Source organism: Blennius ocellaris (assembly GCF_963422515.1).
Source record: "Blennius ocellaris genome assembly, chromosome: 22".
In the NCBI taxonomy this organism is placed as follows: Eukaryota; Metazoa; Chordata; class Actinopteri; order Blenniiformes; family Blenniidae; genus Blennius; species Blennius ocellaris.
This window is the reverse complement of record NC_137671.1, coordinates 12,963,195-12,990,669: the sequence shown is the minus strand read 5'-3', so window position 1 is coordinate 12,990,669 and position 27,475 is coordinate 12,963,195. Positions and strand designations below refer to the sequence as shown.

Sequence of the window (27,475 nt, the reverse complement as noted above, 5' to 3'; positions counted from 1 at the left end):
TTTTAAGCTCCCGTTACCTTGACAGAAAGGCCAGTGTGTAATCACGATCACTACCAAGTGGTGAGCTGTGGAGGCAATTCCTTCAAACGTGGCAGAACGCCAGATGGGTCGGGGTAAAGGTGAGGTTAAAGGAAACACATGATTCATGCCATCACAGTTGGTGTGGTACGCACGTAAAGCCCACCCCCGTCCCATCAATGTAGGCTGCTTAGAGGCTCGAGGAGTTTATGAAGACATAACCTGTGTAGTTTGTGCCTACTGTCAATCAATGTGTTTCGACATAAAAACTCTGTTGTGTAAAAACGGACCCTGAATGAGCCCAGCGCCCAACCAGAGGCAGAAGTGAGTCCATTAAACAGCGCAGAGTGAATCAGTTAAAGATACCCACCAGCAAGGAGGAACGTGATGAGGCAGGTTTCTTTGGGCATGTACAACTTGAGGCGGGAGCCACTGAAGACATATTCTACGACCGCTTCCGACCGGCCAGCTCTCTGCAGGAAGGGAAGGAACTGCTTGGCTTTCTGCGTGTCCTGGAGGAATGGAGACAGACAAACATTCAATAACCGTGTTTATGAAGTCATAAAGCTTTCTTACAAGCAAGGGCTATTCAGTGATTTGCTATTTGGGAACAAATCATTTCTGACAGATGTAAAACAAAGTAGCTGTGATAACCCCGTGTAAAGGAAGATCTATTTGATTAGTTAATTATGCGTCAAAAAGAAAAACAAGGTTTTATGAAGTCACTTCAAGTGAATTATGTGTGTGCAAGAATAATAATAAAACTCTAAAATAGGTGTGACAAATCAAACTAGATATTGTATAAACAGAAAATCTCAGCCAAGCACACGTCAACCAAAATAGACTCCACGAAAAAGACTAAAGGGGTTTATTGATGACAGTGTGTGCCGTTTTTAAGTTTGGTGTGGCCTAATGAAGTCTGCGCCGCTTCCCATTGACACCTCTTGAACCTCTTACAATTAGAAATAATTTCCACCTCGGTTTGCGAAGGGTGAGTCACGAGCTTATTGGTGTGCGCCCGGGCCAAAATTACAAGCGGAGCCAAATCATGTGTATTCAAGCAGGGCTTGTGATGCAGTGGCAGGGGGAGATTCATAAACGATAAAAAAAAATAAAATAAAACAAAAATATGTGCCTACTCCAGGCATGAACGTGTAGGCACAACAGACCAGGCGACTCATGGTCCAGTGTAGTGTGTGTGTGTGTGTGTGTGTGTGTGGCAGTGTGGACAAGGAGGGGAGGACAAGGAAAGTCGGAACCCAAAAAAAACAACCAAAACACGTGGAGCACGTAAACATTGAGGTGTAAGCATATGAGTCTGAGAGGGAAGGGTATGGTGCTTTAGCCAGAAGATTGCACCACCTGAACTCCACCCACTGAAATCCAAAATAACCCCTTGAGTGGGAGACGTCAGAAGCAAACACTCTCTCGTTCACACAAACACATTCGCAGCACCTGCAGTGTGTGGGCTGTGCAGCCCAACTCGGTTCAGAAAAAAAGGGAGAAAAAAAAAAGAAGAAGAGACATGAGAAAAGGAGAGGACCTCATTATGCAACCTTTAGAGGCACGAGGTGAGTCAAGTGCTTTATCCACTCTCCTCCCACCACCTCTGTACATCTCCTACACCATACGTTTATGAACCTATCTCTGCTCTAATTTTAACTGCGTCCCACTCAATGCACATAATCCCTCTTAACCACCGAAAGGTTGCTGATGTATAGTTGCAGGAAATTCTGGCTGTGTTTGAGATGAAAGGACTGTGCTGTAAGCAGCTGGGTGCGCTGGCACATATCAGAGAAGGGGAGAAAATAGGGAATAAAGGGAAAGCGTGTTGGGTTGGAGTGCGGTGCTGCTATTTTTATCCTTTTATTATAATGCTCATTACATTAGACGAGCTAATGTGCGCATGCACACCTACCAGCAGTCAATGGCAACAATCCTACACAGAGCCTTCGAATCCTGCTGAAAACTGACAGGACAATATGAGAACAGCATGACAGGCATCTCATATTCCAAGCTACATCCATCCTATTCTGGCTGAATTAAACCTTTTTTATTTTTTTTTTAATAACCACATGGCACACACACACTTTTTGTCACTACTATCATGGTTAACTATTGAGCAACTCGTCCTGCTACCACTACCAAGCTTTAAAAGTGAAGTTGGACAGAGGTTGGTAAATATAAAATGCACTTAAAACCCCTAATGAAACATACAAGGTGCTCAGTCAGCACAACACGGCCGTAATTATTTTTACAGGGTCTGGTAATTTATCCATCCTGCTGACACAATAAGATGTCGGGTCGTTACGACGGTCGCCACGTGGAGGGGCGGGACATCTGAGGGCGGTTATGAAGATCAATGTTGGACTTATTAGTCAAACTCTCGAGACCCGTTGGTGTTGAAGAGCTTTAAAACTGACTGGTCGTCTCTGTTATAAAGCTCCCAACTGCAATTTATTGAACTTATATGACCATCAAATCTGGTAGGAGCACTCAGAGCTTCCCAAAAGAAAAGAAAAAAAAAAAAAAGCCTTTAAGTACATGTACTACAACTGAACTCAAGTGATGGAGACAATGAGGAGCTAATGTTTCTGAAGTTCAGTTTGGAGTATTTCACTATCCACCATCTAGTGGCTTTCCACATCTATGCGAGTTGGGTAGCGGATAAGTACGTGGATATATATAAAGACAATGGCGATTGTTTTTGGGGGGGAGGGAAAAAAAAGAGTTTAAGAGCTGTTGGAAGAGATTATCTTGTGGACTTATGACACTTTCAGTCATTAGAGACACGAAACAGCCGCCTCCACACAAAGATGATTTCAGCTGATGTGCTGCTCCAAACTGGGATGAATTCTGACTTGGTTATTTATGAGTGGGAAGCAGGTGAGGGATTGTTTACCTGCTGCACTTTTTCAGGTTGGTCAGGTAATCCATGAAAATGGAGGAAAAACCAAACAAAACAAGCAGTGTTCCAACCGTCACTTTAAAGTTGGCCTGTGGAGATTACCCTTTTAATTTCTGTACTAGTGCACTCCAGGTATTCCCCAAATTAAAAGTTACAAAAAAAAAACAATCACTAAGTTGGAAAAAGAATTCAAATGTCACTTTGTTGCCATTTTCCCAGTTTTCTAGTCTACACTTGACGTAGGAATGAGCATGTGAATGAGTGAACAAATCAAATACAGTAATAACGCCACACACACACATATATATAATGCATATCTAGTCTATTGTAAGTTAAGTAATAAATCATAACATCTGCTATCAGCCAACTACAACAGCATAAATTGCCCACCTCAATTTTCTGACCTCAATTTTCTCCATCGATGGTGGGAGGATAATAAAATGTTTCAAAAAAACGAAGAGCAGCAAGTACAGCACTTTCAAACTTACAATGGGCATTTTTATTCAAACATACGTTTAACGTGCACCTCATTGTAATCTCAGTTGACCACAATTATCTTTGCTGTGCTCTGGAAGCGAGTTTGAATAACCCGGCTATTCAGTTTGAAAACGGTGGACACATTAACCGCACTGGGGTTCAAAACGCCGTGACGGCGCGCGGTCATACGAGGCGACGTCTCTCAGAGTTGCCATCAGAAACGCGACAAAAGCTAATGAAAAGAAACAAATGCGTATTCAGAAGATTCTCTGCAGTTATTGCAATGACAATTACATTAAAGGAGAACGGGAGCGTATGGCGAACAAAAGACAAGAAGACGAATCGCAGTGGCAACATTTTAAGAACGTCTTATTGGCCCGCGCGAACAGAAAGAAAAAACCACAAGCTTATAAAGAATGTGCTCCCAACTCCCATTACTCGTTACTGAGAAATTTTATGGTTTTCCCACAGTAATGTTCATTTTGTGAGCACTCCCAATCAGGCTTCATTAACCAAATGATGCCTCTATCAAGTCCCCGGGCACACGTAAACAAGCCGGGACCGAGCACCGCTGATGGTTTTATTCATGCTGCCGATTATTTTTAGAGGGCTACTTATAGGGCGAGTCAACGGATATAGATTGTCTTCCGAGGAATTTCCAGCCTCACAAATCATTGCCAGACATTAGGGCTACTTGGAACCGAGTCCCCTTTCAATAATGTTAAATTGCATTCGCCGTCGGTGTGAACGCGCCGCGTTTTCATGGCAAACGCTTGCATGTGTGCGACGAAAAGATACGTACCCCAGAGATATCGGCCACTCTGTGGATGGGAACTTCCTTCTTGCTGTGCAGTCCTTTCCCATTCTTGATGGCCCTGAAGTCAAACCATAAAGACAGGTCTCCAACAGAGTTCAAGCATCCCCATTATACAGAAAATGGATTCAGGCTGCCGATACACAGAGAGGGCCCTGCCTTTGTGATGTGGAATCTGAATTTAGTTTCCCCGACCCGAACTGACATTAAGCTTCAACTGGAAGCACTCGTGGGAGGGGCTTCGGCGATAATCAACGGGGTCAGGAAGAGAAGTGGAAATGGTCAGAGAAGAGTTGTAATAAAGGAGAAATTAGAGTGGGAACAGCGAGCTGAGGAGGAATGGAGTGATGAGAGATGCTTGTTTAGAATCAGCTCGGGGCTAAGTGATGATGACCAGTGTTGAGAGCGGCTTTGGAACGCCTCAAGGGTCAAATAAGACGAGGATGACCTGTGGCTGTTGGTGTGGAGGAGAAATCATGCCACCACCGGGTCAATGAAATGCAGGCCGGTGCCTCAGAGACAAATCATATATGTAAGGATGTATATGCATATATGCGTGCGTTGAGTAGTCAAGGAGGAGGTGCCGTGAAGGCTGTGGGCCACTGGCCTTGTGCAGTGGGAACTAAAAATAAAAGGCTATAGAGAGAAACCTCTCATCAACTCTAATAGGACCCCACCAGGGACAGAGAGAAGCAGAGAGAGCAAGAAAAAGTGAAGGGGGGGGGAAGAGAGCAACAGAAATGGGAAAAAGGGAGGACCCAGAAGAGCAAGGCCAGGAAAGGACAAAACTGAAGAGAAGCCGGGGTGCAGAAATGAGGACAAAGTGTCAAAAAGAAGATGGGAAGTAGGTGTAGGGGGAAGAGTAGAAAAAGGCATGTGGGTGGGCAGGAGTTAATCCTATAAAAAGAGGCTGTGGTTGCATCTGCTCTACCTATAGCAAGCAGATCTTAATCTATGGGAGGGTAATAAAGCTTGTACTAAATCTCCCGGCTGCACCGCCATATAATTATATTCATAGGGCCTGTGTAAAGAAAGCCTCTGATTCAGCGCTTAATGCTTCAGAAGGTGTATGTGCACACATATATATATATATATGCTTTGAAATCCACCAGTACAGTGAATATTTTGGTGCAAATATATGTTCATCCAGTAAACTGCAGCAGTGATGGGTTGCTACAGAGCTGAAAAAGCATTCAGTATAATACTGGATGTGACAGGCAAGACAAAAGCTATTTGGAAGAAAGAAAGAAAAAAAACCTCAAGGTCATATTTGATTGTCAATCCATTTCCCAAGTGTGAGATTTCCTCAAGGTCAAAACAGAGATCCGTGTGGCGTGTGCGCATGTATGTGTTTGTGTCGGGACGTGAAAAGAAATGCCTTACTGTGAGTTAACAGTCATCAGAGGCCCTTTGTGTCGAGCGTATCGCCATGCGAGTCCGTGTGAAATGAAAGCGGGGAGTGTGGAAGAGTGCTTTGTGTGAAAGGGCGCGTGTTCCTCACCGTGCCTCTGCGGCAAGCAGCTCGTCGTAGTGGGAGGAGCGCTGATCGTCGTCCTGTCTGTATCTGATGACCGTGGCCAGACCTTTACTGACCAGAGCCTCGGCTATGTTGCTAGTTAAAGGGAGAGAGAACAAAGAGATGCTTTTAATAAAAACAAAACACGCCTTTTGGCTTCATACTGAACTCTCAGGGTGAATATCAAGGTGAATCGAACATTTCAAATTTAAGGAGGTCATTGGATGTTGACATCGCACACTTGTACTTGTACCGCGTAAAATAGTACGAGTACTTTCTGCAGGGATGTTTCTGCCAGCATAAATTTCCATTTTCTGATTCCCAAAATGTATGGTTTGAAATATCACCACAAAAACTGCAACTCTTCGAGTTGAGATAAGTAAACTTTTATGTCCAGAAGTGGGGAAGTGCTTTGGACCCATACATTTATTCTAAGGCGATGGCGAGAGTCCAAAACAAACAAAGTGACAACTGGAACATGGAGTCCTGCAGGAGCTGGTCAAGCTGCCATAGGGACAATGTGTGGAACTACACGAGAGAAGCAGTTGAGACAGATGAGTCGGATGTAATATGAATTCGAACCATGGCAAGTCCGCCACCAGAACATTAGTGCATAAGGGTCGTGTGCGTTTAACATAAACAGCAGGCCACCGAGCCTCAGGCACAGCCAATCTCCTATAACATATGCAACAAAGTGCCAAGTGTCCGACAACTCTGACGCAGATTATAAATAATACGGTTTGCCACAAGCAATGGCCACACATGGTTGGAAACCTCCAGCCCACCGAGTGGCTGAGCCCCCCCGACCTCAGCGTTCATGGGTGGGCCACGCCAACTGTTATCTGTGAAACTGAGTGGCTGATGTTGTCGGCCGAGGCTGGGCTGTAATTAGCAGTTGATGGGGCCAGATCCTGACCTCTGTGCGGGAAAGCACTGACAAAGAGCAATGTATGGCCCCCGTGTGTGCATGTGTACTGTGATGTGATGATCACAGAATCAGATGGCATCTCTGGCTTCCAGTTATGCGCGTGGGTGGGTTGTGGTTCTGATAGCATCCGACCTTCTGAATAGTTTGATAGTGCTGTAAAATGCGGGTTTCAAAACTGCATCGTCTACGTTGACAACAATAGTTGATTATTTGGAACCAACTGGAGCTGCAAGCTTAAGATGGCATGCACAGATAGTCTCACAATACAGGAAATCAACCCAAACAGACTAAAAACATCAAGTAAACCTCCTATTATGTCATAATGAGGCGCTTTACTTACATCCCGCCAATTGTAACTGTGGCACAGGTGCGTTCTGAAAAAGCAGGTGTGCCCTCTCCTGGGCCGGTGGCTGCTCTGATGTAGTCCACCGTCACGTTGACCTGAGGGGAGGTGCAAGCCGAGGGTTAAAATACAATCAAAATGGAGAGGCAAAGTGAAGGCAACACCCGTTCTGATGATAATTAGTGTGGGGAGGAGTGCTGTGACTTGTGTGTGTGTGTGTGTGTGTGTGTGCGCTTCTTTTTGTCCCAGTTCTCAAGGTCACCCCGAGTCAGAGTGAATCACATCAGGCAGCACAGTAAATCTCCCTGGAGGAGGAGTATTAACACACGGTGGGTGTTTGGGACACACACACCACACACACACACACACACACACACGCACACACACGGGGAACAGAGATGGAACCCAGATGACCCTACACAGTGTGTTCTCTGCGCAGCTCCCCCGGGGGATGCACTCCAACCACCCACCCTGAAGATACATTTTAGTCCCTCAGCTGCGTGTGCGAGCGTACGAGCACATGCATGCGGCAGGGAAAGCCTGCGTTGAGTGGCCACGCGGCCGTACCGGTGCGATTTAAGAGCTCCCGTTTCGACCGTGTCCGACGAGTGTGAAGGGAGAGGTGGGGCAGACGGGGTGGAGGGGGAATCGGGCTCTGCATCACAGCGTCATCGCGCAGACACAAGTCAGACGCCAATAAGGCAGACAGGCCTATTACAGGGACACGGAAGAACAATGTCTGCCTGTCATTAGATGGACGGGATGAGGACATGGTGACGTTGAGTAGAGGGGGGAGAGCGAGCGAGCGCGCGAGAGAGAGACAGAGCTTCTGTCAAGGCAGGATGGGAGTGTTGTAGTGTACTCTTCGGCAGCCAGAAGACAAAACTAAAAATGACACCTGGAGAATGCTAGCAGCGCGGAGATACAGTTTATGGCACAGCGAAGTAGTTCAAGATGATCATCACCAGGGAACACATCCATCACAACCGCACCCACTTCAAAACTGTCAAATTCATATCAACCTCGCCGAGGTTCCTTCAACTTCAAAACCACGATTCTGTTGTGTTCGATTCATTACATACATAGACTTTGAGTATTTTGAAAGGGAGTAATAAATCAAACGCATCATTATTATAATTAAAGTTTTAAGTGCAACAAAAAAGGGGTCTGTGTTGAAGAACAAAGTTTCATTTGAAGAGCGTAATCTGCCGGAAAGAGCTCTACTCAATAAAAAAAAAAAGAAAAGAAAAGAAAACAATAGAAGCCCAAAGTTGCATTCGCACTCCTCTTTCCCATCTGCATGGAAAATAACACCTACAAGAAATTCTGACAAACACTCTTATTAATCGCCGCGGAATTGGTTTGAGATCGTCTCACTCGTGGGACATTGGACAAAATCCACCACATCCAAACATCATATTCTCGTGTTCCTGCTTCATTTCCTTGTCGTAGAATACACACGGTGCATTGTCCTGGGTTGTTGTATTCAGGGCGCACACTCATTACTGCGCAGGTGGCGGTGAAGATAAAAAGAAGACCCAAAAACATTGAGGGACACAACATGAGGAGGTCTGCGTGGGAGACTCAGACAGAAGCTGAATGTAATGCTTGGTGCTATGGGCTGTATCCCAAATGCTTGTCGTTTCCCTGTTAAGCCAAGTGATGACAGATATATAAACTTTGACCAGGCAATGTTAGATTAGAGGAGTTCCAGGCCTATTCTCCACGGGCGATCTCACAGATCTCCCGATAAGGCGGAGCCATCGAGAAGAACCCCTGAGAGGAGAGTGAAACAGAAGGGGAGAGGCTGTGGATGGATTAGAAAGAGGAGGGAGTGATAAGAGCAGCGGGACGAGTGTAAGATGAAATGTGTTTGTTTTGTTTGTTCTGCTGAGGTGACGAAAGGCACGCATACACACCGAGTAAACGCTGCTGAGAATTGATTATAAATTCTTTTATTTTCTTTGTGACGGATTTTTGTGGCATTTGTGTCGTCTCCCTGTGTGTGTGAATATTGTGTGGATACTCTGGCGCTACTCTCTGGTAATACTCCGTTTGCTCAGCTCTCCAAATTATTGAATTTGGGTATTCAAAACTATTTCGTGAGCCAGTGTTATATAAAACCAAGCACCAAGACATGCAGGCTCTTAGTTTAAGAATGGGTCGCTCTCAGGAGCTCACTGGATTCCAGCGTGGTTGCGGTTATGAGACCTGTGCAATAAGTCCAGTCGTGAAACTTCCTCACAATCAGCTGTTGGTACAACTAGAACAAAATGGAAGCAATTGGGAGCAACAGCCACTCAGTCGTGAAGTGGTAGGCCACGAAAGATGGCGGGATGGGGTCAGCGGATGCTGGGCGCGTGGTGCAAATAGATAGCCTACTTCCTGCAGACTCAAAAGTTAGAGGGCTCAAACATTCCCATAAACACACTCCTTAACCTTGTGGAGAGCCTGCCCCAGAGGAGTTACAAATTGTTATAGCTGCAAAAAAAAGGTTGACCGACTTCACATGAAATCTTATGATTTAGGAATAGGATGTTCATATATGTGTCAATTCAGGGGAGTGAATACTTTTGGCAACATATTTGACTAAGATCACTGCAGAGTTCACTGTTCAAAGCAATCCGAAATGACAAAGCTTTACTGCGGACAACTTGCACAGAGCTACGTCATTAAAAATGTGCATGCACTGTGTTGTGATCATAACCGTCATCGCAGCCCAGCACGTGCTCAGCAAGAGTAGGGTTTTCAGGCGGGGACGCCCTGAAAGGCAAGCTTATCCTGATCGTGTGGGAGGTTTACGTTGTGCTCCGATCTAACCCGCCGTGCCAGCACCCACCTGTAGTATACTGATCTTGCCAACAAACAGGTCAAAGCACAAGAGGAGAATGTGCAATAACTTAAAAAAAAAAAAAAAAAAGGGGGCAAGAGAATGGTGAATGTATGTGCAAATTGGAGAATATGGTTAAAAGGTTTGGTTGCAGAACAGTGTGTGGGTGAATGATCAAAGCTGTGTGTGTGTGTGTGTGTGGGGGGGGGGGGGGGGGGGGTTCCACAGTACAATGTAGATAGCAAGAAGAAGGCCTCATCAGTATTGTTTACCATGGTACCTGATGACGCTTCAGTGTACCGGCTCTGTATCTGCTGGAACCCGTGCGCGCACACACACACGCATGCACGCACGCACGCACGCACGCACGCACGCACACACAAGCCACATCAAATGCCACATTGCACACAAGACATTCTCATGAATTCACACACGTACACCAATAAGCGGGGGGGAACTCTGTCACTAACAGTACTACACAAGCAGCTGCATAACAGGAGCCACTTTGAGCATGCGGGATTATCCGAATGTGCTCAACCCTGATAAGTGGCTTAATGCAACATTTCCATTTGACTTTCTTTTTTTTTTTTTCCTGCTGAGGCTGAGACCCAAGCACACAAGAAGCACTACTTATAAAGTTAGCCAAATCAAGCTTTTTGGGATTATGTCACCGTGCAAGCGTTGCTATTTCAATGGGGGTGGGGGGGGGATATATATGAGAAAGTCGGAGACAGACAGACGTCAAGTGAAAAGAAAAATGCCTGGGTGCATATTTAGCCCACTGCAGTGGGATAGTTCACAAGAAGTTTTCAGATAGAAAGAGCAGGGAGATACTGAGACTGTGCTAAATAGAAACACAAAGTATTATTTTGAGAACCTAATGCAATAGCCCATTCTTATGAGTCTGGGCCTATCAAGGGATCAGTCCACATTGAAGTGATCACAGGTATAAAGTGCCCGGAGCTTCTGTAAAGTTTGCTTTTCAAGACTAGGCCAGGAAACGCACTATTCTCTCCAGCCCCTGAGAGCCATCAAATATAGTCACTGCTTGGCCAAAGAAAAGAGAGAAAAAGGGGGATGGCTTTTGAATATGAACATTAGACATGCTTTATAAAAGATCAAACGCGCCATGCTATCCTCATAAAGATGGAAAATAGGGGTTTGATAAGAGAAAAGGCGTTTAATAAGCCTCGTTCTCACTAACAGGGACTGTGGCATTAGGGCTGGTAGTTAATGCTCAGTCACGTCCTGGAAGGTTTAGTCAGGGGAAAATCTGCTTGTTTCCCAATTCATGTAATGTATTGCACTCTTGGGCAAGTTTCTGACCTCAAAGCAGCACCGATTAGAACTGGTTGAGTTTGGTTTCAGCTCGATGATACAACCCTTTCTGTGACGCAACAGTAAACCAGTGTGTGATCAACTCCACTGGTCAACTTCTTGTAGGGAAGACTGAAAACAGGTTTTCCAGATCAAGCTGTGATAACAATAAAAACACAGGTGCTGAGCTTAACCAGGCTAACTTTCTGGAGAAAAACCGATGTGAGAGCCTCACGGCTTCAAATCTGTCTCTGCACCAGCCTGTCACTCCAGGACATGACGTCAGCAAACGACGTCGTCTGGACTCCTCTTTTTTTTTTGCTGGAGTGTAAACCTGCATCTGCACAACCCCACCTGCATTCATCTTGACAACACGAGTAGCAAGGCAGCATAGATTAGCATTAAAAGCCTTGAGGGTTAAGTATACAAATAAACCTCCTGCCTGCCGGTGTTTATTTCACTTGAAATTAATCTTTCTAGTTGTCAAGGCAGCGAACAAAGTCTTCCAACAACCTGCAATTTTCTAATTAATTAAAAAATTATAAAAGGCGACAGAAGATTTAACTCAACCTTGTGACTGGGAAACAAAGAAATGAGAAGGAAGCAACATTCCTGAGCTGTTCTCCGATTGATTTTGCAGCAAGAGACAAGAGGATGCTGCACTGCTGGCAAATGGGCAAGAGCTCTCCACTTAAACCTAACTCACTTCAAAAGAGCCTATAAGCACACACTTGGGAGACCCGGCGTCAATACTAATCAAATGCTGAGGAATATGGCACCATATAGGATATACACACCCACTGTCGTGCTAAAGTTTAAGGCATTATATATTGCCAAATCGTTATCCATCATGCAATATCATCAGGGGTGTGTTTGATCGCTCCGGAATTGATATTTCAGAGTGACAATGATCCGAACATGCAGCCAGAGTCATAAAGGGCTGTCTTTAGTGACAAGGAGAACAAGAAGGATGCGCTAGGCCCCCCCAGAGCCCTGATCTCATCATCAACACCAAGTCTGTCAGGGATTACATGAAGCTGTTCAAACTGTCAAAATCCACATAAGTCCCCAAGTTCCTTGGAACAAAGTACCTGCCAAGTTTGGGTTTTTTTTGTTTCCCCTCCAAACTCTGTGGAAGTGTGCCTAAGAGTACTCTATGTTCACACCAAGGATAGATTTTAGTGTTCATTCCCTGCACTTTGCTAATTGACAAACTGCCTTGAGTAATGAATAAGAAAGCAGAAACACCAAGCTGCAGTAGCTTCGCACTGTTGGACTCTTGGTAAATATTTGGACAAGTCTAGACAGTTTGAGTGGGTATTACATGTGTTAACAAAGCTGGTGAAAATGCATGTAGTCTGCAGTTTCTGTGTAAATTGGAAAAAGAAATGCTGCAGCCTACAAGTCCAGCCAGCAAGAGGAGGCACTGTAAAGCATTTGGAAAAGGCCAGCGGAGCATTAAGCACCGGGGTTTTCATGCTGGACTCAAATTTGGCACTCGGGGGGACTGGCAGCAATTCCCATCCTACTGAAGGAACTATATTCACTGAAAGAAAGTCAATTAATTTGGACAATGGGGGAGTGCTTGGCATGTCATGAGTGACAGTCGCTTTCAGCTTGAGGATGGTTTGTCTTTTTTTTTCCTGACAAACATGTCAAAGTCATAAGCTCCCTTAAGATTGTGATATCTATGTGTTTTGGCAAATGAGGAACTGTTGACAGAAGAGACGATCATACGGCCCGTTGCTTTAGGCCCCGTTTACACAACCACGGCGCTTGAAGCCACAGAAAACCCAACTTTTTGAAAATGCTCTTTTTCCATGGAAACTGCCGAAAACTAAAATGCTGCATGTGCGCCATGGCCATAGTACATAGTTATTTTGCACGTGTGTGATTAGTATCCATCTATTTGCACACGTGCAGAATAACTATGGCAACAATGTTTTCCTCCAGTCACAACTGGGACACAGTGGAGGCAGACGCCGTTGTTATTGTCCATCACCTCGTGCATGGGCAGGACAACTATTTACTATAGACGTGGTGTGCATGCACAGCAACGGCATCGCCATATCCTGTTGATACGTTTTCAATAAGTTGCACAGATCCCCCCCACCCCCCAATTTCCATAGAGACGGAGTCGGAGCGTTTTCAACAAGTTCCACCTTGGGAATCGCTTTGAAAACTCATTGGGTTTTCAGTAGCTCTGTCATGTAAACATACGCCAAAAATACAACAAAGGTTTGCGTTTTCAGCTTAAAACGTTGTGTAAACAGAGCCGTGGATTCCGAAAAATATCAAAGACAAAGTGTCGAAACCTTATGTAACACTTGTCTCAAACCTGATAGCAACAATGGAAAGTTTCAGGCCAAAACCAGATCCAAAGCAAAAATGTCAAGTCAAGATCAAACAAAGTCACGGGACACCACTGGAGCGAGAGAGAGTCATTTGCATTGGATATTGGCCACGCTTCAGGAGGGTTGTTGTTCTCTTCACATAATAAAACACTGATTAAGTGATCAAGGGTGCGTTTGCATCCGCCCCACTCTGTATGGACAAACACATTCCTAATGGCCACCGCCTCCGACAGAAGCTTGAGTGATCCAAATCCTTTCGGCGCCCTAATGTGGAGCATCCGACTGACTTTAAAGCGATGCAGATGTGACTCGGATCGCACAGGAAGCAATTTAACACACATTGTAAACAGGGCCACTGACTCACTCCGGTGAAAACATGCGTAGTCAACATACTTGAGACACTAAGTCTTTTTGACGTGTGCACACACAATCGGCCATCCTTTCCTCTCGGAAAAACTCTACAAACCGTTTGCCCGAGGCTTTGAACGGGACGGGAACGCTTTAGCCGAGTTGACTTTTGAAATACCCCCAACTCTCGGGAGGAAATATTATGAAATCCAACCGGGCTGTGATGTTAAGATATTGTGCGTGTGCATGATCAGAACAATTAAAACTGCAACGTGCATGTTGTGTAAGAAGTCAACCTTGGAATGCACCCATAATTATCATACCATGAATTCAATGTTTCTGTTAAAATTGCCTGTTCACTTTGTGTATGTGCTGCAAATAAATGTATAAACAAATATATAATGATTTCATCTACATGCATGTCCACAGACTCATCATCTTGTTATGAGGCGGACATGTGTTACATCATCATATCTCTCACATTGCTTGGATATGTTGAGGTCCTCATTGCACCTTGCTATAGCTATTGTCCCCATGCATTGCCACCGCGCACACGCGCTCATTATTTCCCAAACAAACACCACAAATAAACAGCAGAATCATTATTCTCGCTTCACTCGTCAAAAGCCAGCTTACGGCTAAATTTTGTGTCATTAAAAAAACATTAATGAGGATGATTAAAATGACTGTGATGAGAGGCTGGGACAGGGATATGAATCTCACTCTCATACAAAGAACGCCAACAGGAACTCTCTTGGCTTTTGGCTTTGAGTGGGTGCATGTTTTTATGTTTATCAAGCTGTAGTGTTTTTTTTTTGTGCCTTTTTCCTTTACTTGTGCAGTTATGAAAGTGTGCAAGATAGAAATGTTCGCTCCGTCCGTTGTGAGGCTGCCCTGAAATGTACATTTACATCTGCTTTTGTTTGGTACGTTCTCAGCACAACAGAAGTGCAAGCCTTTACTTTACAAAAAAACACAGAAAGGAATAATTTGTTCAGGCACAAGCACCTAAAATGTACTAAAAAATCCACAAATTATGAGCAAACTTGTGTTTGGGAAAGTCCTATCATGATGACTGTGTTTGCAGCTTCAATTTCCCCAAGCATTCTTTTTGTTACAATCTTTTCCCATCATGGAAAATGATGTGACAACTGTTAAAGCTGCCGTTTTGGAAGAGAATAAACCGGCGTTTAGCTACGGCAGTGGACAACAGTAGCAGGAGAAGTTGTGAGCAACAGCCGCCTCCTTCGGTGCCAGTGCTGCAATTGGAGGCGGAAGAACTGCTACTGAACAGACAACAGACAACAATGTAGGTGTCATTTTGCTGATTTATTGAAGGAACTCGGCTTTTTGCAAGCTGAAAATGGGCTTTTTGTGATGTACGGAAAGGTCCGCAATATTTAAAACGAGTAACGGATCAATACTTGCTTGAGTTGACAGTAAACCTAGGTTAAAGGTTGTTTTGTTTTTCACAATTTTTATATTCATCATGCGAGTTCATGCATTTTACATTAACACAAAAAACTAAACACAAACCGAAGCTGATGTGAAGTGCTCTTTAGCTCGGTGCTGCATTCTACTGGGTCAGATGTGTGTAAATCATAGTGGGCCCCCAAGGTGTACAGACCCGGCAGATCAATAGACACAAGAGGGGGAAATCAACACCGCTTGTTTAAAGGGTGCGTCCGGGCCAATACCAAGCCCCAGGGCATCCACTGAGAGCACTTGGTATTCACACTGAGAGACAGCGAGAAATAGATATCAAGCTCAGAAATGTGCTTGAGTGGGGTAAAAGAGTGTTGGAGCACTTGTACAGCCACCGGGGGAATTCCTATTTAGGGCTATTGTTTCATTCATTAAAGCTGATTAGAGGCAATCATGTTGATTCACATACTGGCGCGCGCACACACGCACACACAGACACACACGCACACGTCTTACAAAAGAATGATTGGGAGCTTGTCGGTCGCTCCTACCTTTTTGCCGATGAGCTTCTTCCTGAGGAACTCGCGGGCCTCGAACATGTAGGGGATGTCGTAGAGTGGACGGAAGCGTTTGTCTTTGTCCTTGTTCTTCTCCTGTGTGGAAATGGAAGGACAACAACAGAGGAATGTGAGATTTTACAATAAAAGAACGACGAGGAAATTATTCAGATCACACCGTTTGATTTGGTAAAAATATTGGGTTTTGCATTATGATGGGGGTGGCAAACGTACGACCCGCACACCACAACTGGACCCCTAATCATGCTGAATCAGTTCAGGTGATCGGGATTACGACAGATGTAGAAATGTGTCTGCACTGAAATATAGCTGGCTAGTTCATATTATGGTCAGAATAACTTCTAGAAAGAATCAGTAGAGTTCAAGCTACATGTTGCTGAATGTCTCCTGCCTTGGAAGATGTTAATATTGTAATAAGAATCCAGTGTGATCGGCAAGTTGTAAATGTGTTGTAAAAGGGCAGTTCATTAAATGTGAACTTCATCATGATATAGTTTAACTTTGTTACAGTGAGACAAAGGAAGTGATTCATAGTTGTAGTTCACTCTATATTGTGATGGTGTTATTTTGTGGTGAGGCCCACTTGAGATCAAATTGCATGTGGCCCCTGAAATAAAATGAGTTTTCCTGCACTATGACCTTGGCAGACATGGTTCTACTACCTCTGATCCAATCAGAATTCTAATCAATAGGAGCAATCTAATCAGATAGAAGTGTTCACATGCATATTCTCAATTTAATTAAATATTGAAGTGCCGTCGACTTACACATTCCTCAGATACAAACATACCTTTTTCTGAAAAGACTGCCATATCACACACACACGCACAAAAAAAAAGCCCCATCAAAATACAGTTATCAAGGACACACAGACACGGCCAATGAAACGTCTTTGTGCTCAACCGCTCCATAAAGGCCAGGCGACACAGCGCGCATGCAGACGGTGCAGACGGAGCCACACGTAACACTTAGCGCAGCTGCACACAAAAACTTCCCTCAATACGCTCACCCACTCTCTGACAGGAGCAGGTCCACAAATAGAACCTATTTGCATTTTCAAAGGAGGTTTTTGTGTTGTTCCCTGAGTGGATAGACAAACACAGGAAAAGACACTGATACACACACACACACACACACACACACACACACACACACACACACACACACACACACACACACACACACACACACACACACACACACACACACACACACACACACACACACACACACACACACACACACACACACACACACACACACAGACACAGACACACACACACACACACACACACACACAGAGTGACAGGTGTCGTTTTAGCAAGAGCCAAATAAATAAAAGAAACTAAATTATAATGCAGCAAATGACAATGATGCAGCGGGGAAGGAGAAAAAAAAAACCCGACAGGCGCGAACAGGAGGAATATGGTTATGAATGACAATAGCAGTATGCTAACCACCCCTACCCCTCCCACACACTTGTATGAACGCCATCATTATCAGTCATACAAACAGAAGTAACACTCTTCCAAATGAGCACACAGGCTTGGATTAATTCCTCATTTCCTCCTCTCTTCGGTGGTTTTCATTCATTTTTAATGGCACTCCAGTTGTTGGGAGCTGCCAGGTGTGGCACACAGCTGCCCAGATGGATGTGGAGAGAAGACACATGGGGAGCAAAGGATGTGTCAGCACGCACATGTGCTTCTGGCTCTATTAATGCCTTTGCAACAAATCTTGCGGGAAGACTAATTTCAATGTGTTGAATTGGAAGAATCCAACAGGCAGTGTCTCCACGACGTCCATTTTTCCCGTGTTTTGACTGTGACTGCAAAGCAAAACTGCGGAACTCTTATCAGGCGACGGACTTCCTTTAACCTTGGCAGGATTGTAATAACCTTTCGAGTTTATAAGTTCTCTCCTTTCTTGCTCCGTCGTCTCTTCCCCGTCGACTCTCAGTCGTGGAGTCAGCACAGTATCGAACCTACCAGCTAATCTCACACATGCCCAGTGGAAATCCCTCACCGCTCAGCCAAGAGCTGATGTCCTCCATTTTGTGTCAGCTGGGGCTTATTGTCAGGGTATTTCATCCCGACCAAGTCCGTTGCAGTGGGACGATGGGGCCTTTTAGGAACACTGCCAGCCACAACTCCTCCATTTTGAGCCTGAGCTGACTTATAACCACCACTTCAACAGATGATGCACGTGTGAAATCCTTCTTCTTCCTTCCTGTCGTAGCTCATCACATTAAGGCAACTTCCTAATATTGAATGATCGCACCCTTTATACAGCATCCATTCGTGGTAGTACAAGGCAGATTCTGATAAAACACGGGTCAAAATAACAAGGTAACTTCTACACAGAGAAGAAGAAGGGAAGAAAAAAAGAAAGAAAGAATGATTTCCAACTAATAAGCTGCTTCACTGTGGAAAGGCAGCCATGTCACTGAGGGCAGGGAGTGTAAATGTCAGCACTCTATGCCAATTAGGCCCAAGGAGTGGAGAAGTAGACGGAGAGGACAGAAGGTAGTTCTCCTGCATCTTTTAGCAGGTCTGTGGGGACCGGAGCCAGACTGAGTGGAAGTTGGTGAGGTGAAGGAGTCGGCAAAACAAGAAACCAAGACAATCACAGAAAATGTTAAACCGGTTTTAAAAAGAAAAAAGAAAAAAAAGGAAAAACAAAACGAGCAGTCTGGAAGAACATGTCGATGATTTCACTCTCTAGACTGATGTCCATGGTGATGTGACTCACTGGACAACTTTAACCTCTTCTTGGCAGCCAATTGTAAATGGAATTCACTTACATGTCGCCTTTCCACTGCTTGAGAAATTTACACTGTTAATCATGTTCACCCGTTCGCATTAGAGGCAGCTGCCACGCAAGGCGCTCAATCCATACATTTTGGAGCAGTTTAGGATTCAGTGTCTTGATCAAGGACACTTTGACATGGGAAAAGGGGGAGCTGGGGAATCAAACCTGCAACATTTCTATTGAGAAAAGACCCATTTCCCCGACTGATCCATGGCTGCCACGGTCGAATTACTATAACTGTGAGGCATAACGGTGGACAATTACAACTTAACAATATCTCATAATTGGACTTATATTTCCCATTTCTAACGTTTTTGTGTAAACAGAGCCCAAAAAAGTGTCGCGTTTTTGCTTGAAAGCATGTAAACGGGGGGCCCGATTCCCCAAGTGTCCCTACTAAAAAGCGGTAGTGGGAAGGTTCCAGAAATAGAGGCATTGCTACGTCTCCCCGCAACCCGATAACAACGGTTCGCACTGAGTGTCCTCGGGGGGAGTTTTGTTCTATTTGGGGTAAATTCCCTTCGTTCCAAATTACCCGCTGAGGCTCAGGAATCATCTTTGACTATTGCAGGGGCCTGGCGCGAGCTGGGCTGTACAGTGTCGCGAGGCTGCGGGGGTCTGCGCCGCAAATGTGTGGATGCGACTGCTGGGAGCGTTTGCTGCCTCTGGAACGTCAGGGGTGAAATCGTGACTCAGGAGGAAGTCATACTCTGTGATGTTGGGTTTGGGAGTATACAGTATTAGGCCTCAGTTTTGCATTTAGCTGACAGAGGAGTGAGTTTTACGAGTAAGGCATCTTTTGAGAGAAATACAATACTTGGACATTACTGCTTGATTCAGCTGTGCACTGGGAGCCTTAGACAAAGCGAACGTTTACTATTGGATGCCTAACATTACTCAAACGTGCATACATAAACATTAAAGGGGTGCAGAGACTGCAAGAGACAAAGAGGGCAGACATTTCCTGAAGCAAGAGCATGAAGTATATTGCTTGGCGACGGCAAGCAATATAAAGATCTAACAAAAGGATGGAAAATACAAATAAGTCATCAGCCAGTGGTGCTTCCACACACCAACCGAGGCAACAGCAAACTTCACAATCAACTTACCGCTCGCATCATAAAAGCAAACAACCACTCACTTCATCATTAGCTGCTTCCGGACAGATGAATTTAATGAGGCAGCTGTGACACGTTTCAGCTGGTGCACCGAACATGCCAGGGTGTCATCCGAATTTTAAATCCAAGATCCGCACTGGTGGCAGCTGCGCCGAAACTTAATATGCTCTGCGTCGTGTTTTAATTTCTGGACCAGACGGACGGTCAGACCTACCCCGCAGACAAACTGTAATGCAGAGGTAGACTAGCCCAGAAGCTCTGCACGACTGGTGACTGCTTAAAAAAAAAAAAAAAAACAACTTTAGAGCAGGTGTGTCAAACACACAACCCGTGGGATATGACCTTGCATGGTAAAAATAGAAAAAATAATTTAAAGGGTAACCACAAGCTATAAGATAGCTAAACGTATTAGTAGAGAAGTAGCATTGGTATCAAATGCACATTCTCAAAGAAATGGCAAGATTATTCCCACATTAGTCTGAAAAGAAACCCTCATTTCGTATCTTTACATAGGTTTTCAGAGCCAGATGTTACAAAGGGAAGACAAACAAAGAATAGTAAACATTGTTTCTTTAGAGTTCATGTTTGTGTTTCTTATTTGCAAAAGGGAACATTGCTAAATGGAATAGAGAAAGGCAACTGTACAGCGTCCAAAAATGGACATTACTACCTTCTCGCACAAGAACAGGGACACATTTGGATTTGTCCCAATAAAAAGGTCGACTATTTTGACTATTTGGTTGCTCCTTCATGAGGCTCCGACAGATTTTAACAATCTTTTTAGTTCACAGCTTGCCACACTTGTATGGCACAAATCTAATAAACTTGGGCCACAAGATGAAGTTTAATGTGTGCAGACTGCACAATCCACTTATATGCTAGAATTGGGTTGATTTGGCCAACTTCAGATTATATTCGGCTGCAAGTAAAATGATTTACCTCAACAAACTCCACCTTATCTTTAAAAAAAATTAAAATAAAGGTGGTTTCTGGTAGTGTGATTGGTGATCTTTTGAAGGTTGCCGTCACATGGTCACCTGTTATAGCTAGACCGTCTTTTCACTCACAAAACCGCAAGCGAGCAAAGTCCTTGGTTGTTTTTCTACCAGTGACAGCCAAACGTTCAGTCGTGAGGACAGATACTGGCTACCAATGAGATGGCACACAAGTGAATCACTGGGTGGGTGACCCCCCCCCCCTCCTCCCTTTGTCATTGTGCATCCAAACTTCAGGTCAGAGCATTTCTTTCCAGGCTAGAGGGAAACGCTGGGCACACAAATGGTCAGACATACGATTTGAAGGATAAAGGGGAAAAAAGTGGGGAAGAGGGAGATTGAGGCAAAAAAAAAAAAAAAAAAAAGCTGTAGAAGATAGTCTCAGAACAAAAAGAAGATATCAGATGATTCTGGGTGTTCCTCTGCAAACACTCAGAAAGCGGTATTTTTTTTTTTTCCTTCTTTAACGTGAACAGCCAAGAAGCTCAAAACAACCGGTGATGTTTGTGAGTCTTTCACATTGATGCTTTGCTGCCTTCTGACTCAAAACCTTTCTTTAATCTATACGGGATGCAAATTTCCTGACAGAATACGGGTAATGTCAACGTCTGAAGAATCCTTTGTTGTGCTGATATTTACCCGACTAGTCGCAAACACACTTCAATACATTTTCAATTTCCATATGTTATCGCTTTGGTAAAGACCTTGACGTCTTGACTACACATTTTGTATGACAAACGGAATACGTTAACACAACCAAAACCATGTAACATTATGTATTTTTGAATCTATGGCAGCTACAAAGAGTATAAAACCAGAAATCCAGATTTGAGAACAGATTTGCACTTTATTGCTATGAAGATGTGGAAACTGTTCTGCTTATAATATCCTCCTGACTTATCCTACCTTGGCTGTGCTAAAAGTGACATGTTTAATGGGAAAGTACAAATCAAAGAGAGAAAGCATTAAAAACGGCAGAGACAATTAGAGAGAAAGATGGTTTATAACAGACGGAGGAAGACGGGACAGAAGATTGAGAGTTTGAATAATCCACAAAGTCAACACGCACAGAGGTGAACAATAGTGCAGCCAGACGAGTCTGCGGGAGGGAGAGTGTAGCATCATGGAGACGAGCGCGGTCATTGTGTGGCCTTATATAAGCCAGCGGAGTGAAGCTGACCGCTTTATGTGCTTCATCAGCACTATCCTTAACCCGACTTAAACCACGCAAGAATAAAGATAGATTACAATCCAGAGCAGCACACAGTCGAAGCAGATCCAACACAAAGGCATCCAGCCACAATGAGTGTGAGTGAGTGGGTGTAACAGTGAGTCACTCCGCATAGACGTCTCTCCCCACTTGTTTACACCGGGCCTGTCCTGCTGCACATGAGGGAAAAAATGGAGAAAGAGAGCAAAAAAAAAAAAAAAAAAAAAAAGGGGAAAGAAAGGAGGGACGGAGGCAGGGTGCAGAAAAGCTGACTCCAACTACAAAGCTTAAAATAACTCATGTGAAGATCCACCACAGTAGCAGAGCTGAGGAGGCGTGGAAACGGGGTGGTGGGGGGGGGGGGGGGTCGGGGCAAGCGAGGAAATGTGCATCCTGTGTTTTCCCGCAGCAAGACACCATTGGTTCACTAATCTGTCAGTCTGAGCACAATTAGTAGAGTCAGGGGAAGGGCAGGAGGAGATGTGGTGTTGGGAGACTTGAACGAACCAGAGGAAATGGGAGGGGGTGGGGGGGGGGAGGAGGAAGGAGGAGCGGGGCTCGGCAAGAACTGTCACAGTTCATCAGTGCAGCGGTACATCGCATCTGGCCTCTGTACTCTGAAGAGTACACACACCCCGACACACCCACACACAAACATAAATGGACTTGCTCGCGGAATACACGGGGCAAACTGTGCACAAGCAGACAGACAGAGAAAATAATGGCAACTGGCACCAGAAAATCCCAAAAGACCTCCAGAGAACGCAACACACTTCCACCTTCAAGTACAGTATACGCGCACGCACTCGCGTCACAACACCAAATCTGCGGGTTTGTTTCCTCGCAGACGCGTAAACAGACCAAGGCATGAACATGCAAACAACTGGGATGTCTCTCTGCGCAAACACACATGCAAGTCCATGTCGGGACGATCCATGTTTGTGCAAAAGTCTGACGCCAATTTCCAAGATGTTTCCTGACACAGGCTAATGCAGCTTAACCAAGCGTGCGCCTGTGTGTGCATGTGTGTGGAGGCAGTGCTACAAACCGTGACGCTGTCTTTGTGCCTGTCTGATGCACTGTGAGCACGGAGCCAGTTCACTCGCGACAATGTTAGCCAACATGATGTCAGTGTGTGTGCAGCCGCTGGCTGAGAGATACCTGCTGTGACCTTTCCCTCTCTTGACCTGGAAGGTAAAAGTCAAACCCCCACTGCTTACAAACCCCCTGAAAAATTGTCTTTTCGCTGTGCCTTTATGGCTAAATGGATCCCCTTTACAAATACTTCCACGAGTGAACAACAATATTTTAAAGTGCTACACAATATTTTTTATTGCCTTTCAAAATCCTTCAAGCAACAGTAATGAAAAGGGAAATTACGATGTCCAGAATGGCTCCCAGTAACTCAAGGGAAACTACAACAACAGCATCTGTAAGAGTATGTGGACAAGGCATGAAATTGAGTTCCCTTGTTCACGTTGAAAAAAGAAAAACAGCTTATGTGAGTAATTTAATGGTCAGACACAAGCAGCATGAATCCAAAAGAGATATAGATATATATATATATCCAGAGAAGAAACCAGATATGTCGGAGCTTCTTTGTCAGTTGCCAATATTCTCCCATACAGTCAAAGGGCTCATTACAGCCTCTGCAAACCCATCACAACTCTGCATTGCTGCCATAGCGACGACACTCAAAGCTGAGCCAACAGCGTTGCAGACAGGCAGGCAGCTCTTTAACTCACAGACAGAAATAACTTGCTAACAAACACCAGCAGCAGCACCATGAACAACCCTTATTAAGAAACCAAATGTGGCAGCAGTTTAAATGCAACACCGCTCTCCAGCCGTCGCGAAGAAGAGCCGTCCTGCCTGCAGGAAGCCCCGACTCTGACGTGTAGAAGTATGATCTGCCTAATTCCAGATAGGCGTTACTTGATTATGCCAGAATTAGAAGAATCGTATCCAAGTTAATGCTTCTTTTTTTTTTTTTTTTTTGTTCTGCTCGGTCCGGTGCCCACACAAACCCGGAGTTTGATAAATATTTGCACAAAAAAAAAGGAGAAGGAAGAAATAAAAATCAGACACACAAAGACAATTAAATATTCATGAGGTGCAATAATAGCAACACAACACAGTGCCAGTGTGACACCAATACAATACACACCCACATACACATCTGGGCTCACTCTCCCGGGCGCCCGGTAACATACGACTGTGTAATGAAGCAAAAAACACATACTGTTGAAGCATCTGGTGCAACGAGAGGACTGAGACAGACCAAATAAGAAGAGGCACAGAGAATTAGGAGAAAAATAATGAAAAGTAATGGAGATGGGGGGGGCGGGGTAAGTAAGGGAGAGAAATTAAATCAGGAAAAGTTAAGTAGCAAGAAAGAATCTTTCTGTGGCTGTGGAGGAGTTACATGCAGTGCAAAGGAGGAGAAGAAAGAACAAAATGGAGGGATTTTGTTTGGGGTTTTTTTTTTTTGCCCACAAGCTTATTACAACCACAGAGAAGTAAGGAGAATAAACACGCACGAAGGACAACAGCGCAGGTCAACAATCTGCACACCCGGAGGGAGCGGACGGCAGAAAGTGACTGTTGAGAGAGGAGAAGAGGAGAGGAGCGAGGGAGTGAGAGGAACATACAAAGTCTTAATGATGAGAGGCCCTAACAATGCCAGGAAAAAGAGGGAGCGAAGAGGACGAGGACATACAGAAAGGTTAAAAAAAAAACAACTAGACAATAAAAAAAGAAGAGCATGAAATGGAGAAGATTCAGAGAGGAGGGAGTCTATAAAACAAAACAATCAGACATGACTTTTACAGCTGCGGTTGAGAGAGAAACGCCACACTTCCTTTGTGTCGTACCTTTTCAGGCACCACGTGCTTGTAAATGGACGGAGTGGTAAAGAGCGCCTTGACTGGAAGAGTGATTGTCGGATAGACCCAGACGTGATAAAGGCAGAAAGAGCCTCATTCAGAACATGACAACACACACACACGCACACACAAAAAATGTCGATGTGACATTGAAACTGTGTAATTAATCGGAGAGCTATTTCCAGGCTCCTTTGAGAAAATGAAAACATTTTAGATTACTCAAGACGTCGATGTTAACCGAGGAATGAAAAGTGATCACTTCTGCCTCTAAAGTAAATAGATTGTTCAAAATGAAATCTTTGGGAAGAATGAGCGGAACTCGTTTCGATTGTGTAATGAGAAAAGCTTCAATTCAGCGAGGTGGGAGGAGTGAACATGGCAGAGGATCAAATGCATCCTCAGGTTTTGTTTTTGTTTTTTTTCCCCCTCTCTCCAGTCCTTTGAGTCAGTGCGTACACATTTCATTAGTGTCACCTGGTGTACATGCGGAAGCTTATACACGGTTTCACAGTGTCGAGGTGATTCTGGAGAAAGAGAGCAAGTGTGGTGGGGAAAAAGGGGGGGGGTGAGGGAGAAGGAAAAAAAATAAAATCGATCCGCCTCACTCTCTGCAGTGCTGCAACCACTGGGTGTGTGCAAGTGTTTCATAGTGTTTGCATGTGGCCCAACTACAGGGGCGCCACCAAGTGGTCAGAATTAACCTCACGGTCCTGATGGAGAAGACCGACGTGCAGGAAGAGAGGGACACAGAAGGGTGAGAACGACAGATATTCAGGATCTTTCCACGCGGGTCGACTGAGATGGCGTTCGAGGAGCTCTTAATTAAACCCCTCGCCCTCGCACGACAACATCCGCACGCTCGTTCACTCGCTAGTGGCCACTCAGGCCTGTTCACACGGGTTGGCGGTACGCACCTCTCCTTCAATCCTGGGGGGTCGGATACTGGACAGGTGGATGGTTTTGTATTCTCCGGAGTTGAGCTTCACCACCATGGCGTCGGCGTTGACCACCTGCATCACCTGTGGGGAAACGAGGAAATTAAAGATGAGAACACCAAACTGAATTAGACATCAACGTTAGGGTTGAAAAAAAAAAAAAAAAAAAACGTCAAACTCTTTGGGGAAATGACACAGTCCTGCTGTGTGGATGAGTGTGTAAGATTGAGAAATGGGGGGGGGGGGGGGGGGACGGGGACCGGCGTTGCATTTTGTTGAGTGGGTGAGAGCAGATAGGCTGAAAGAAAGATGGGAAGTGAAGGGGCAGGTAAAGGATAAATGGAGAGGAAGAGATCTATTCAAAGTTAGAAAGAGAGTGACAGTGCAGATCGTGTGCTGTCACGAGCAGGAGCCGTCGAGAGCGAGGTAAGAAAGAGTGATCTTTGAGTGACTGAGTAAGTAAGCGAGCTGAGACGTTCCAGCAGGCCGACGGGGTTTGGAGGACGGGGCGAGGACGTTTCGCTATCTGGGGGATTGGCAGCAGGAGGGGGTGGGGAGGGGTGAGCGCGGGAGGGTGGCGGGAGTGCATGAGAGGGGGAAAAAAAAAAAAAAAAAAAGGAGCTTTAAAACACAAACACTGCGTTAAAGATAGACTGGCGGAGCATTGCACAGCCCTCTGTGCGACTCCATGCTGGCAGCGTTTTGTTTTAGAGACCTTTACAAGTGTAGCTAAATGCAGAGTCTAATTTATGTTTGGCATTTCAAAGTTATTTCTCTTTGTACCAAAACGGGAGCAGCCACAGATTACAGCAGGTACAGTACTGAAAAGTGGCGATTTTAAATGTTACAGCTGGTAAAGTACAGTTCACTAGCTGGTTTAGTAAAGCCAGCATGTTTGGTGGATTATTTCTACTGTTGACTCTTGGTTGGTGGATTGTATAATAGCGGTCTGAAGAAACAGGAGTTGTCGACAAATTGGGGGGGGGGGGGGGTCTGGCACCTCTTCCTCAGGGGAGTCACCATCCTCGTCACTCTGACACTGTCAACATGCCCAAACAGATCTCCCAAGTGGGGCCGATGTTAGTTCAACCATCAACAGCAAACTCAACCGAAACAACAGCAAAATGAAGCGGTTTAATATCGACAAAGAAGATTTTCTTTGATTGGTAATACGACTTCCTCATCCCACAAATGCACGGACCTTACAAATGTGACACCAGCAATATGACATTGATTATTAAGAAGTTGTTGGGGTTTTTTTTAAACATTTCACTGTATTTTGCAACAGAAGGTTCCATTAAAACTGGCTTCATGGTGAGAATGTAGTCATTTTTAGTCATAATTGTTTGGCTTTGTGAAAATATAGACATTTTTATCAGGCATACTTTGCACCACAACATAGAAAAACTTTAAATGGCATGCAATTTGACAGTTTGTGGCCCCTGAACTAAAATGGATTTTAAACCCCTGTAATAGTCCATTCCACCAATGAACATATGGACCAGCCACATAATATAATTATTTTGTCCCAGTTTTATATTCACGCTGTGTATTAAAGGAAAAAAAAAGTATCTTTGTAAGCCAAGGATTTTAATCTTTTTACTATGACATTACGCACAGTACCATTAGTGTTACTGCAATACTTTCATAACATTAAAATTTGCA

The 27,475-nt window shown here is 44.6% G+C and overlaps 1 protein-coding gene across 1 annotated transcript in view; it reads right to left on the bottom strand.

Moving 5' to 3' along the window:
• The window catches only part of snd1 (staphylococcal nuclease and tudor domain containing 1), a 173,239-nt gene that overhangs the window by 126,212 nt on the left and 19,552 nt on the right, over positions 1-27,475 (bottom strand). Inside the window, exons 10-15 of the mRNA XM_080518464.1 lie at positions 25,790-25,894; positions 15,830-15,931; positions 7,002-7,102; positions 5,719-5,829; positions 4,206-4,278; positions 389-530 (exon numbers count right to left, since the gene is read on the bottom strand). Of these exons, the coding sequence (XP_080374590.1) occupies positions 389-530; positions 4,206-4,278; positions 5,719-5,829; positions 7,002-7,102; positions 15,830-15,931; positions 25,790-25,894 (634 nt within the window). The remainder of the gene's footprint in view (positions 1-388; positions 531-4,205; positions 4,279-5,718; positions 5,830-7,001; positions 7,103-15,829; positions 15,932-25,789; positions 25,895-27,475) is intronic.